General features: G+C 34.7%; 1 protein-coding gene across 8 annotated transcripts in view; it reads right to left on the bottom strand.

Annotated features, from left to right (window-relative positions):
• The window catches only part of LOC143229178 (fatty-acid amide hydrolase 2-like), an 80,617-nt gene that overhangs the window by 53,478 nt on the left and 11,953 nt on the right, over positions 1-15,186 (bottom strand). For all 8 annotated transcript variants that reach the window (XM_076461100.1, XM_076461099.1, XM_076461104.1 and 5 more), the window contains 3 exons: positions 13,880-14,099; positions 7,644-7,853; positions 4,329-4,448 (listed from right to left, as the gene is read on the bottom strand). In XM_076461100.1, the coding sequence (XP_076317215.1) occupies positions 4,329-4,448; positions 7,644-7,853; positions 13,880-14,099 (550 nt within the window). The remainder of the gene's footprint in view (positions 1-4,328; positions 4,449-7,643; positions 7,854-13,879; positions 14,100-15,186) is intronic.

Raw genomic sequence — 15,186 nt, 5'->3', positions numbered from 1 at the left:
CTCATGGACGATCAAGGAGTGTATATTCCCAGAGGTCTAGAGGTACAAGGAGAAGTCAGTGGAGAGGTCTACCAGCTAGTATAGCACAGCCCCAAGCTCCCCCTGAAAGTGATAATGAACCTGAAGACCAAAACCAGGACCCAAATTTTCCATGGCAATATTACAGTGACACTAATAATTTTGAATATTACTGGTTGCCAGATTTTACCACTCGCACTGGAGCCCTGATTAATTCAGCAAATTTCACTCCATTTTAGTATTTCAAACTTTTCTTTCCTGATGAAGCATTTGAGTTGATTTGTAATCAAACAAATAGATACGCTTTGCAGTATTTCAACTACACCACTAAATTGCCATCTTACTCCCGTTTTATGAAATGGATTGAGATCGATGTCAATGAACTCAAAGCATATATTGCACTACAAACAGCAATGGGGGTTGTGCCAGAAACATGAACTGGAAGATCACTGGGGCTCCTTTTGGCTAACTCGTGTGCCATTTACATAGGTAATGCCACGAGATTGTTACAAAATCTTGACATCATTTCTGTATTTTGCTAACAATGAGCATGATCGGCCAAACAGTGAAGATCCAAATTATGATCCACTGTAGAAAATTCGGGATCTGATGAATCTCTGTGAATCAAAATACCTTGCAATATATGCCCCACAATGTGAGCTGTCCATTGATGAAAGTATCATCAAATTAAAAAGAAGAGTTCATCTCAAACAGTATTTACCATCAAAACCCACAAGATGGGGCATCAAACAACTTGCACTGTGTGTAAAAAAATCTGGATATGCTTTGAACTTTATTACATATTGTGGGAAAAATACCATAGTGCCTGTGGCTGGATACTCAGTCACAGAAATTATATGTTTGAATCTACTGGAGGAGTTTTGGAATAAGGGACATATAGTCTTCACGAACAACTTTTATTTTTTGCCTTCTTTATTCAAAAACTTAGAGATGAATGGAACTGGGGCTTGTGGCACAGTTAACGCTGGACAGAAACACATGCCATCAGATATCCACCCTACAAGATTGCATCTTAGCAAAGGAGATCTGCCGATATTTATGAGTGGTGGTAATATGATAGCATGTGCTTGGCATGACACTAAACGTGTGCATTTTTTATCGACCATTTCCATAAATGGCACCAAAGATAAAAGAATTTGATCCAGAGGAGAGCCTGGTGGATACAGAAATGCGAGAAAACTACTGATTGTTGAAACATACAACCAACACATGGGTGGAGTATCATGGACCAAAAGCTGGGAACCTTTATGTATCCACACAAAGGTACCAAGTGGTGTTCTACCATTTACCATCAGCTTAAGGAAGTAGTTCTTGTTAACAGATATATAGTATATTGTGCAGACTGCAAGAGCAACAGTGAAAACCCAGTATCTCCAAGACTATTCAAAGAGCAGATTATTCAACATTTGCTGGAGAGATATGCCAGCAAAGCCAAACAAAAAGGAAGACCAAAAACTGATAAAGGTCAGTGCTTGGTGGAAAGACACAGTATTGGACAATATGAAGACAAAAAACACAAACCTGATTGTACTGTTTGCAGCAATAGATACACAGCTGGATGGAAAAGAAAGCAGACTAATTATTTCTGCAAACAGTGCAATCTCCTCATGTGCTTTTTACCATGCCATGAGATATATCATAACCACAAAAACTATCAATGGGCTGCTGCACAAATTGTATATAATTTATAATAAATTATTGTGCTTTACATGGCACTTCTTTATTGTGTATCAGGATGTCTTCCTTTATTCCTGTTATTCTTATGTATTGAATTTAACACATATAGTATTGGGTACAATCACTGAAAATTTCACGGACTTTTGTTGCATTATTGCCGAGATATCATACTTTTAGTACTGATAACGTAATTTGTTGAAGTATCAAAAATATATATTCAGCACCATGCCAAACATTAAAATCCTTTATTCAGTGCCAAAAGGGTAAATAAATTCCACTCAAGGTTACACTAATCATGTGGGGACCACTAAAGAGACTACGTAAGCACCAAACCCAAGGGAATAAGGACTTTCACAGAAGACCACATTCCCAAAAGTAATAGAACTTTATGAGTAGTAAGAGTATGGCAAACTGAAAGCTTAATCAAATAGAGTCAAAGAGAAAAAGATGGGGTCCAAGTGTGATGAGTGTTGATCAACATCCAATGCCCTCAGATAATACCCAAATAATCCAATGTGGAGAAAATATGCCATAAGGGAACAAAATTGGTCAATTGAGCCCCCACTGGATAGTCCTCAGTAATATTGGTGACATATCCACCAGTGTTGAATTATATGATAAGAGGAGGAACCCCTGGAAGTAGGAACTGGTAAAGCTGAAAATGAGTGGGATGGGAAACATTAACAGGGGCTTGTCATTAACAGGCTTGGAATGAGACAAATGATCAACCACAGATGAATGGGTCAACTGCTGTCTCACTAATTCCACATAGGATTCCAAAGTCTCAGAATATTACCAGAAACAGAGCACCAAAGAAAGCCATATATAAGTCCCAGAGATAAGTAGGTAGTAACCAAATTTGGGAAAGTATAGCATCCTTCTCCAGAAAATCCCAACAACAAAGAAACCCCATTTATGAGGAAACCAAAAAGACAAACATGCCAATGTGGAGGTAATCAAAGAGAAATTATCTCCTGGAAAACCTTCAAGGTCATGGTGGAGTGTCTTGGAAAATATTTTAGGATAGTTGCTAGGGTAAAATGAAGAGAGGGAAACTGGGTGTGGGATAAACGAACGAAAGAATCAGAGTCTGCCTGCATATGCATAAAAGCAATTCCAATTGTTGAGAATCAAGAAATAGAAAATCAGCCTGATGGTATGCTAAACCAAATTGATCTGAAGCTCGTGGAAGATGAGGCATGCTAGCACCATTAACCAACCAAAAGACATGCTCTGTATGAAGTCTAATATCCTGGCAAGAAGAAAGACATATTATTGAGAAGAGGAAGTTATTACGTAACAAAGGGAATTATAAGAAAATGGTAAATGGATAGAAATGGATGTGTCTAAAAAAAAAAAGGCATATTAGATCTACCTAATTCCACAGTCAGGGAATACAAATACATGGCAAAATCAGATAGAGAAAAAAGGCTGTCAAATTCCTCGTTAGCATGAAAAGGTCTGCATGTTCAAGAGCAATATGGGCAATAATATGAAAAGCAATTTGACTCATATGACAATTAACCTCTCAGCAGAAAAGAACCAATAATTCTATATCCAAATTACCCTTTCTTGCAGCCTGTGTAAACATGCTGGTAGACAGATTACCTCAAAAGTGGTAACATGGATTTTGGAATTCATTTTTTAACAAGAATGATCAAAGACAACAGTATTAGAATAAAGAAATAAAACTGGGAAATAATAATTTATCTTTAAATTCACAAATTTTAAAAGTGAAAAGAATATTTTCACTTTGGAATGAATAGCAAAAAGTTTAAAGAAAGAAAAAGAAAATATTATAGAAGAGTACAACAGAAAAACATCTTGGCACATGCATTGACAAACAAAAAGTGACTGTCCAGTAAAATCAAACATGTATCAGGAGGGTGTGTAGCATTTCTATTGGTGGAGGATTGTTGCAGTTGAACCATGTTGAATGTACAGTATGTGAAAGCTCAAGACTTGTGGTATGAGAAAAGTAATTTTGAATAAGAAAGCATCACTGAACGAGAATAGCTATTTATGTGAGAATAGATAACGTATTGTATCAGAATTTGTTCTTTCTAATATGATTTACTTAGAACCAGTTTATTTCCTTCTAAATTGATTATTCTTTAATCATACAAACTAGAAGTAGCTATCCTTTCATAAGACTGGTTTGTGGGGTTACATGCACCATCATTACACTGATACATCTCTTATGGTACAACATGAATTATATTACTTATATACCATAACCAGCAAACTTCAACCCTTACTCTTCAAGACAGTAGGACAAGAAAACCAAAACATGTCATTTTAGAGCTGGTTCATGTTTTAATAAATAATTTATTACATAATCATTTTAGCAGTACTACTTTTAACTGTGTGTATGTGTGTAGCACATGTGCCATTTTGAATTATATTTACACTGAATTCTTTTCTTTTTAAATCTTCCCTCAGAAATTTTGAGGTTATGAAATTAGTATAAGAGAGTGAGTGATACAGAAGTGCTTATTAACTTTATTTTAAAGTGATGTGATTAATTAATTAATTTCTAGAGTTAGTGTAAAAGATATAGACCTGAACAAAAAGGTGATTAATACTTTAATCTATAAATCTACCAGATTTACCTGTGGAACCTTTGTGACCAAAGATACCATTCATAAATGATGGAATACGAATACATCCACTGATGTCAGAACCAATCCCAATAACAGATCCAGCAGATGCCAGCAGACAACCTTCTCCCCCTGTACAGTATATGCATGCCATATAAAAAGAGGAAAACCAATCTTAAAGATGATTTATGGCAAATGACAAACAGTTGAGCATGTATTGTTAACACAAAAATAACATTTACCAAAGATAATTCAATATTTCACACACACACATATATATATGAAGAATCAAGGATGTGGAATTTATGTTGTTTATTGTCCAAAGCCAAGATTTTTTTTTTCAATTATTCATACTATTATTAGAAAAACACTAAGTATTTCTAGGGAGCCATAAAAGTGCCTGAAAATTCTGAATTGTGGAATTCTAGCAGGCTTGAGTTAAGGGAAATGCAGTTTTAAATACGTTTAACAAGTTAAGATATCTTATACATACATTTATACACACACAGATAAAGGTAAACAAAGCTTTCTTTTACTAGCAAGCATAACAGGTATTTTAAATGTGACACAGTAAAATCCAACTAACTAATTAATTGTTAAGAAACAATTATAACAACAAACATATATGAATAGTTTAAATGCAAAACAGGGTATATGGCATTCCATTGAAAACAGCTATCAATAGCATTGTAATAAGGGATACATTGTATTTTGAAACCACAGATAGGGCTTTGTCAAAAATTAAATAGATTTTGTAAAATTCATAATCAAGTTAATGTTTTTACATTTTAAATAGGCTTGTAATAGTTTTAGTTAATATATAACTCACTTTTGATTTCATAACATTTTTTTGTGAAATCTCCCAAAATTAGCTACTTACTCAGACTTTCAGAATATATAGTGTTTTGAATCTAAGCTTTTCAAATTTACCTAAAATGGAGACTAGCTACAACAAGGTAGTCAAAATTCATATCATAGGACTGTGTGGTAACAGCAATTTTTTTATCAAATGGCAAAATAAGGTGAGTCCACAACATCTTTACTCACATTTAAATATAAGAAAATATAAAAAGAACAACGATATAAAACACATAATGCACCATGAATTTTTATCAAGTATCGTTACATCTAAGAATATAGGAATTGGATCAATGACATGAATAGCATAAATAAATTACTGTAGAAGTCCATTAAAAATGGCATGGAACCACTGGAAACCAAAAGTTCTGTATAAAACTGGCAATCCTAAGAGAAATATAAAATTTCCTTTTCCAGGAACATTCTACATATTGCTCCTGAATCCACTACATGTAACTGCACAAACAAGCTATATATTAGTGCCTTCACATAAAAGATTAAAACATATGATGACCAAATGATTGCATACACATCTGATCTTCTTCTGAAGAAAAGTTATCCTCTTTTCTATAGATAATTGGAATCTTCAGTCTCTTTTAACAAAGGAGGTCTCATTATATTTATTTTTCACAGGAGTCTTCCCAACTTTTCTATTCGGATCTCATCTAACTTGATGTCATAATGATGTGAAGTCACACACATACAACACCATGACTGATTTGGTTCTGGGAACTTTCTCTTTCATGGGCTTTTATGTAGCAGAAAAAATGCCAAACTTTAGAAGCTATTTACGCACATGTTAGAAAATAATTGCAACTACAATAGGAATGGGCAATCAAAAGAGGAAGTACTATAGGAGAAAAAGTGTAATTGAACTTGTGCAACTCATGAAATTTGGAAAAATCAAGCATGATTGAACAACTGAAAGATGCATAACATTTATTTAATAAATCATATTTATTACTAATTCTTTAAATACAATTACTAAATCTATTTCAATGGTACTTAACAATGCAATAGTTGTCATCAATTTTGAAGCAGTAAACTAGAGGAAATACAGATAGTTAACAATGTTTTATGAAATTGTTCTACAAATGTTACAACAAAACATATTAGCATAGTGTCACATAATTCTGATCAAAATTATGGGTCAGTTGTTCTTTTGATTTAATTATTCGTGAACATTCATTTTCATCCCTTTCCAAAAAAGGTATATTTTTCCTTCAGTTGTGAAGCAGGAAAGAGGACACACTGTGAGAAATGCCCCACTATTTAGAATTTTAAAAATACAATGGTTACAATACTATAACCCACAGACTGCAATTCAAACACCCTTTGATATGACATGCCAGGCCAAATTTTGAATAGAAAAGTGAAAGTTGGTTAAGTTCATGGATACATATATTTACATCAATCAATTCTATAGAAGTATATCATTATATACATTGCTCCAGATAAACTCTTGATACAATGAGTATTATACTCCAATAAATAAACTGCAATGCTGAAAATAAAAACTCAACACTGAATACTTGCATACTGTTTAGTTCACTGACTTTTTTAATTTGTCTAATAACACCTTACATTTAACACCACTCTGTTGTGGTAATTAGGAACTTTCTCTTCTTATTTCTTTACTAGCAAAAATATCCAGTTTTGCTTTGATTATTAGGTTAATAGTCTGTGTAGTCTGAATCCATTTTAACATAAAATTATAACTTATAGAGTTTTGTTGCTGAGCAGCATGACTTAAAAGCCACTGTTGGAATACAGTATTATGAAAAAAACACTGGCTTTTCTATATATTAGAAGCTATTACACAAGGAGCCACTTCATTTCTATGTGGCTTTTTGCCAACTTCCCTCATTAAAAAGAACACTCATATGTATGCATGTACATGAATAATATAAGTAATACCCTGATGCACACCTTCAGGGTCTACTTAGTATGGATGCAAAATTATGGTTTCTAGATTCTTTTCTCTTGGAGCACTGGTGGTTACACATACACATCAATACAACAAGGGTTTTGTTGATATTAATAACTAAAGTTCAAATGGTATAGTTTTCAGCTCAATAGTAACATGAAACAGAAGTAATCAGCAGCTGAAAATCACTGTATAAATTTTTCTTTTCCTCACTAAAATAAATAAAAGAAAGAATATGTGAATGATGTTGAGTTATATTATTTCATTCACTACTCAATCTGCAGTAGACTATAGTTTCACTCAATTACAGTTTTCTAGTACTACTTAGGTTTTATCTAGAAAAGTGATATGTATAAAAAGTTTACATCCAATTTAAAAAAATAAAAGTATATCCGACAGACACAAGTTTTTGTAGATGACTGTTTATAATCTTACATGTATAAAAAACAAATGATCTATTCATTTATGAAAGTACATAACAATTCCTAATCATGGAATTTATGATTTTGCTAAATGGTACTCTGTCGTTTATATATACGTACCACTACTACCACCAACAATTCTAGTATTATTGTAAGGATTGTTGCTTTGTCCATACAAGTTGTTGCTTGCCTCCCACCACATACATAGTTCACTCACGTTTGTAATGGCTAAGGGTATAGCACCAGCTTCACGAAGTAAAACAATTACATCAGCATCTTCTTCAGCTTTTGTACCCTTTTTTGACACCAAGCCTGCAGTCTGTGACATTCCTTAGTAAGAGACAGAAACATCTAGACATTTAAGAACAATTTTAACCACATCTTTTATATACAAATGCACATTATGAGATAATTATATAATGTTATCTGTCTTATATTTCATTTTAGCTAACCAAATCCGACCAAGCTGGGTAGATACAGAACAATAAAATCAGACACTGTTTATCAAATGTATATTCAAACATTTATTTTGTAACGGAACAAAATTTACTTTTTAATTATTAAATTAATTGTCCTTTGAACTTTTATATCTTATACAAATAATCATTAAAAAAAAAAATCCTTATGAAAGTTAACATTTTCTTAAGTTGAAAATGTATTTCCAATTATACTTATCTCTTCTCACACTTACAGCTACTGCTTGTCTACCAGGATTTCTTCCTTTGCCCACCTAAGCAATGCTCTGTTTTTTTTCTTGTTGCTCCAGTTTTTTTTATCTACCACACTTAATCGCTCATGGTGACATTCATCTTGTGACACTGCCTCATGCACCCTCTATCCTGGTACTGTATACAAGTACCAAGTATTATTATTTTCAGATAATGTTATCACCTTTTCAAGACTGACTCAATCTGAGTCTCTAACACTGGCTCTTAGAAGGGAGGAAGGGTAGGAAATTGTCAGAGGTTGTAAGTATTATGTTTGATTCAAGAAAATGTTAACTTCCAAAACATACTTACCAGCTTCAACACTTACAGTTAGATTCCACTTTGATAAGGTGGAAAGTCCAGTGAGGGAATTATTAATACAGAAAATCTGCAAAGATCATGGGTGTGTTAATAAAAGATGGCACTCCAGTGATGCAGCTATATCTAGAATATGTATGCTCTTCACCTAGAACTTAATTCTTGTATTGCAAGTGGAATTTTACATGATTGGTCATCACTAATAGTCAGGCCCCAACCAGATGGCTGAGGTTTTGCTACTTGGGGTTGGAATTATAGGGCCATGGTCCCTATATTCCACATCAGTGGCTAGGGCAATTGGACCATAATCTATATATAGACACACACACACATACAGACACTTATGAGTAGATCCTAACCTGTAATGCATACAGAATGAAGGAATTGTGCATGCCTTACTTAACATTAAAAATCAGAACTCATCTGGTCTGGAATTATGAACACTCATCCTCACATCCCAACCATGTGGACAAGGTAAATTCCCAAAATTATGGCGAAGATGTGGAACAAACTGCATCACTTCATCCTCTCTTCTGGTACTGTATACAGACACCTCACTCAGATAATGTAATCCCTTTTTCAAGACTTAAACCATCCCAGTCACTAACAAAAGTTCTTAATGGGGAGGAAGGGTGGGAGAGTGTAAGCAGAAGTAAGTATTATTGAAATACGTTTTGAATTTAGAAAAATGTTAACTTCCAAAACATACTATCTGCTGAGAGGGTAGAGGGGCTGGTAAGAGCATTACCCATGGGAAAGCATCTGCATATATCAAGGGCGTACCAAAATAAGAGTGGTCCACAAGTGGGGTAACTTCATTACTTCCAGAAAAAGATATGCTCTTCATCCAGAAACTAGTTCCTATATCTAGGGTAAAATACAACAACAGTATTCATCAATATAGATTAATGCTAACCACACAGATAAGGTTCCACAACTTGGGGTTGGAATCAAAGGGTTTTGGTCCCTGTATTCCACGTTGATGGCTAGGGCAATTGGACTGCAAAGTTATATCTAGATATACTTTTGATTGAATCCCAACTTGTAGCCATAGAGTGAGATGTGCTCTAAACCAACAGAATCATGACAAGAAAGTAACCAATACTGATGCAGACAAACTTTATCCTCAACCGGAAAAAGTCCGAAAGGCAACATCCCAGTCTAAGAATGATGGGATGGTGTATACGTTACTCAACCAAAGGAACAGAAAATATACAGTGTGGAATTATGAAGATTCATCCTTACTTCCTAACTGAGTGGGCAAGGAGCATTCCAACCACTCTCTGGAATTATGGATAGGATATGAAACACTGTGCTCAACCAAAGACCTACAATGGGAACACTTCTCATTCAGAATCACAAGGAGATAGTGGAACTCCTTCCATGAACAAAAAAATTAAAGTGATATTAATCAAAAAAGAAAGGCCATGCACACACCAACCAGATAGCTTAGCATCATATTTGATCTGGTATTATGAGTGGGCTCCTGTGAAGGCTAGCACTCCTCCTTCCAAAATCTGGAAAAAACATTCAGGAAGTAGAGGAAAACAGTTGAACACTCTGGAGAAAAAGCCTCTGCCCACCATTCCAGTGAATGAAAACTGGGTGTTGTAAGGATTCCCTATCTCTACTAACAAAATCTGGGAGATAATGCATGTTGGGGAGCCCTGAGAAACAGTGCAATAGGTTAACCATGTTCCTTAAACTGTTAAAAGCAAATCAACCCCTATTTATTCATAGTGATAATTGGACAGGTACAGGATCCTCTTTACCTTTACTCATGTTAGTCTATAAACTGCAGTCCAGCAAAATATGCTAATAATATATGGTGAGTGCCTAGATGGTCTTATGAAACACCTTGTATCTACAGAGTCTATCACAACCAGTAGGAGGTATAGTGAAAGCAGTTGATAATGCACAATTAGATTGAAAAAAAAAGCACACCTGTCTAGGCAACAATCACTACAAAGTGGGATCCAGTGCAAAAAAATAAATGAAATAAGGGTAAGGGACCCTGGAGAATAAAAGACTAGATGAGAACAAAAATACTCACTCTTCCTTATAATCTACCAGATGTTATGAAAACAGCCAGAAGGGATAGTCAAACCCTCAGAAAAAGAAACTGTCAAACTGTGTAAAGTATTTGACAGAAAAATCTTGGGAGAAGTCCACATACCAGCCCCTAAGATGGTATTACCCTCCACGGGGTAATTGAAACAGGCAGTGAAAAGGCATAGAAATGCGATAAAGCTGAAGAGATGTGACTATCAGAAGATTCCTCGCCTTAATAAAAGTCAAGAATAAACAACATAAAGATTTTTGAATCCACTTCACCTAAGTCATGTGGGAAAAATCTCCAGAAAATGAAGGATCCCAATAAATACAGAGTCAAGTACCATTACTTTGAAAGGAATAGACACAAGCCACATAATGCCTCAGGGCTCTGAGAGGATATAACAAATAATCAATGCCCAATCATTCACAGAGGTAAGAAAAAGTGGCAAAATAATTGTTGAGAAAGACTTATCCCCTCCTCTGGCTATCAGAGACTAAGAAAGGACTTATCATGGTAGAGCAGAATAAAAGCAGAGTGATAAAGTGTCCAGTGCACATGGAATGTAAACAACTTTGACATATATAATCATCATCATGACAACAGCAACAAAAATACCCATTAAGAGAAAAGTGATAAACAGTACATGAGGCTTTAAAGCTCAAACAGATGGTAAGGCAAAGCATGTAATACCATCCTAACATTCCAGATAAGTAACTGATAAGGCTATTTGAGAAGAAGGATTTTTAAATGATTGGAAAAGGCTGGATAGCACTGATGAGTCAAATACTTTCTAATGTTTAAAATAATGAAAAGTAGTTGATAATGCTGCCTTATATGAAACAACAGAAAACAAAGCCAGATACAAATCAAAAAACAAGATACGTACAGTACATTTGGGTAAAGTGGGCTCAAACTTCTCATGAAGCACACACCAGGCAAATTTAGAAGATAAACCTTGAGGAGGTTGTGAAACTATTGGTATAGAATGTTAGATCACTGTTACCTCAATAAATGGGTATAGGTGGAGAACCCAATTGAAGATACTGTACAAGAAGAAACCATGGTTAGGCTGGCTAATCTGAGGTTGGTAATAGCTCTGAAGTAGAGGATGGAATCATAGTCAGAACTCTGAAAAACAGATGAATTAGAGGAAGTCATAGAGATGTAATCCCATCCAACCTGGACTGAATGCAGCTATTGCCAAAGCCTGAGGATGAAGTACAGGAGACCAAAATTGCCATTAGCTGAGGTGGCATATGCATTGATCATTAAAGACCAGAACTGAAAATAAATCCATTGGAAAAAATTTCAATGGAGAATCTATTTGGTTGGGAGAATGTGACTGGGCTGAGACAGGTAATCTGCTATGAAATTCACCATCTGAGGAAAATGGCAAGCCAGGGGGCTGAAATGATTGGAAAGAGTCTCATAGAAAAATAACCAAATTTAGAAAACAAAGGTCCCAAGAATGCATCTCCATGACAGTAAATTTTAAGAGATCACTGTGAAACTGATGGAAAGAATCAAAACAACATTCCCCTGAAATATATCTAGAGCTGGTGGACAGCAATAAAATCTAAATTACTGATGTTGAATGATGACTTATCTGTTATACACATACCCTAGAAATCCTGACTTATGATATGCACACTAGAACTTGCATGGATCTGCAGTGAAGAAAAACCAGGTGTTCCATTAATTTTAACTACACTCATACAGACCTCACCCACCTAGGGTAGACATCGACACCATTAGCGATTCAGCCCGAGTGGAGGAGTCTTGAAACTAAGGATGGAATTTATTCTGAGTATCCATAAAATTAGAAACAAAAGCTGGGGGGTAAAACAAATACAAGAAAGTGTGATCTGTTCAAGGTGATAGGGTCCAGTCTTGAACTCCACATTTCAAAAAGCAATCTAGTCTGTGGAATCAAAATATATATCAATCTGATGATCATAAGCCAAAACATCCAAACAGAGAAATAAAGGTACAAGGTATATCTATCCCATTATGAAATAGAGCAGTAAATCTCCCAACATGAGCAAGCAATATCAGGGAAAGGAGGGAAAAATAATACCCCCCCAACCTTTCTGCCTTCAAGGAAGGAGTAGACTCAAAACCACCAAGGAAAGCCCCAAAATCTCACTAACCCAAATAACTAATTGAAGAAAAGGAGCAGGAGGTGGATAATCCAAATTGACCTCATGAGGAGATGACTTAATTAAATGAAGACATAAAAAAAAAACGAATCCAAATTTGCCCCAAAATGTCTTGAATCATCAAGAGAAACATCCTCAGAATCCAAAGGAGAAATGCCCCCAGGCTGAATATATGTCTCCTCTCACAACAGATCAACTCGCTGACAGTCTCAACTGAGGCAGACCCAACCCTCCCCATAACAGAAAAGAAATGAGATCTGATTAGCCTCTGTGCTGAGAACAGTAACACAGAAAGTCATGTCCAAAAACAGTGCCAAAACTTATTAATAACATATATATATTTTTAAAGGAAATAGTAATGATATGGAAATACACAAGGTGATGCCAAAATTTCAATACAGAAAGTAATAAAGTACAGCACTTCTTCAAAGACAAACTAACACTTTGTCAAGAAAAGATGATTACATTATCTGAGTGAAATGCTTATATATGGTACCTAGATAGAGGGAACATTGATATACATAGAGTATTACAATGCCAAGAGAATTTAAGCAGGTTATTAAAAAACTGGAGCAAGTGAGACCAATGCTTAGATGGCCAAAGTCAAAGTCATGGAATAGCTAAAATGTCAGTGGATGATAAGTACATTTTGGAAAATTAGATTTTTTATAATAAAAATAACATCACAATCTGTTGTTTCTCATATTTCATTCATCACTCATTGAACTACAAATTTATTTTTCCAAGTTTTTCTGTACATTTTTAAAAGGGAATAAAATATAAGTTTGAGAACAACATCTTGAATCTTCATCAGCAACATTCAGGTTATTTTGAAAGCAAATATGATGGGCTTCCATTTTACCAAATAGGGTTGTTCTCATTATACATTATTTTCCTTTCTTATATATTTTTTCTATACTAGAGGTACATGAATGACTACACTATACATAAAAGTTACGGAACTATAGAGAAATATAACCATGCACTGCAGATTTTAATGTAAGAAATAAATAAACAATTTATGTTGAATTAATTATTTTTACCTCTTTTTCACTGAAGTAGTTTTAGACATTTGAATTACTTCAAACAGATGTAAAATATGTGGAGACAACACACCTTTTACTCCTATACAATCTTTGATCGTAAAGGGTATTCCTAAAAAAGGCATTTTTTCTTCCATTTCCTTCTCTGTATATTGACCAGATTTGACAAACTCATCAACGTTTTTTGCATCTTCTAGTGCATTACTGAATCTTTCATCTACAATACCATTAATAATTGGTTGGACCTCCTTAATCCTTGAAATAAAAGCCTCCACAACCTGTGTACTTGTAAGCTGAAAATGTCCATTGAAATATTATGAGAATCATAAATAAATAGCTGATATTGCACTACAATTTCTTGCTTTATAGCAGAACAGTTTTTGTTTTCATCTCTTATAAAATTACTATTAATTATTTTAAAATTTTGGTATGATTTTAACTGAAAAATAAACAAACTTTTATTGAATCACACTGGGTTGATTACAATTACAATGTATATATAATTCTGTATGTAGCAGTAAATACTATAGAGAATAATAAACACTTTTGTTATACTGAAGCACCTAAAACTAGCTTTCACTCCTCTGCTATACAGATATTTTACTACTTGAGAAATAGTTTGAAAATGTACATCCTGGAACTAAATTAAAAATTCATCATTTTGAGTTAATTACAAAGAAAAAATCCCAGAAAGTAATGATAAAATTTTTATTATAACACATGGCCTTATATTCCCTTTTCTCTTTTAAATTACAATGGCAACAAAAAAGGATAAAAAAAGCAGAAGTACGTACAAGTCCATAAATTACAGCATAATACCACCACTGAATGCAATATTCTTATCTAAAATAGCATCTACGAGGGCTGTTCAAAAAATATGCGGACTGTTTGAATTGCGCGGCTCCAGTTGGTTCCAGGGGAATCCGCTTGGTGTTGCTAGGTTCACACAGATCAGCTGATTACGACGCCATTTCCCAATTGCAGATATCTTCATTTGTGTATTAGCTACGCGGTTTTAAGTGAAGTGCAATTTTTTCGTTTGGCGGATTTCAGAATGAATGATCTGAAGGAGCAACGACTTGCTGTGAAATTTTGTGTTAAACTTGGAAAATCTGCGACTGAAACTTTTGCTATGCTTAACACGGCTTACGGTGATGTTGCTATGAAGCGTACGGCATGTTTCAAGTGGCATGAACGTTTTAAGGATGGTCGACAGTCCATTGAAGATGATGAGCGTCCTGAACGTCCTTCCATGTCAACTGACGACCCACACGTCAACAAAATCAACACCCTGGTGCGGGCAAATCGACGTCTGACTGTCAGGGAGCTTGCTGAAGAGTGTGGGATATCAGTTGGATCTTGTTACGAGATTTTGACCGA

The sequence above is a fragment of the Tachypleus tridentatus genome, chromosome 10, assembly GCF_004210375.1.
Source record: "Tachypleus tridentatus isolate NWPU-2018 chromosome 10, ASM421037v1, whole genome shotgun sequence".
Taxonomy (NCBI): domain Eukaryota; kingdom Metazoa; phylum Arthropoda; class Merostomata; order Xiphosura; family Limulidae; genus Tachypleus; species Tachypleus tridentatus.
This window is presented reverse-complemented; position numbering and strand designations above follow the sequence as displayed.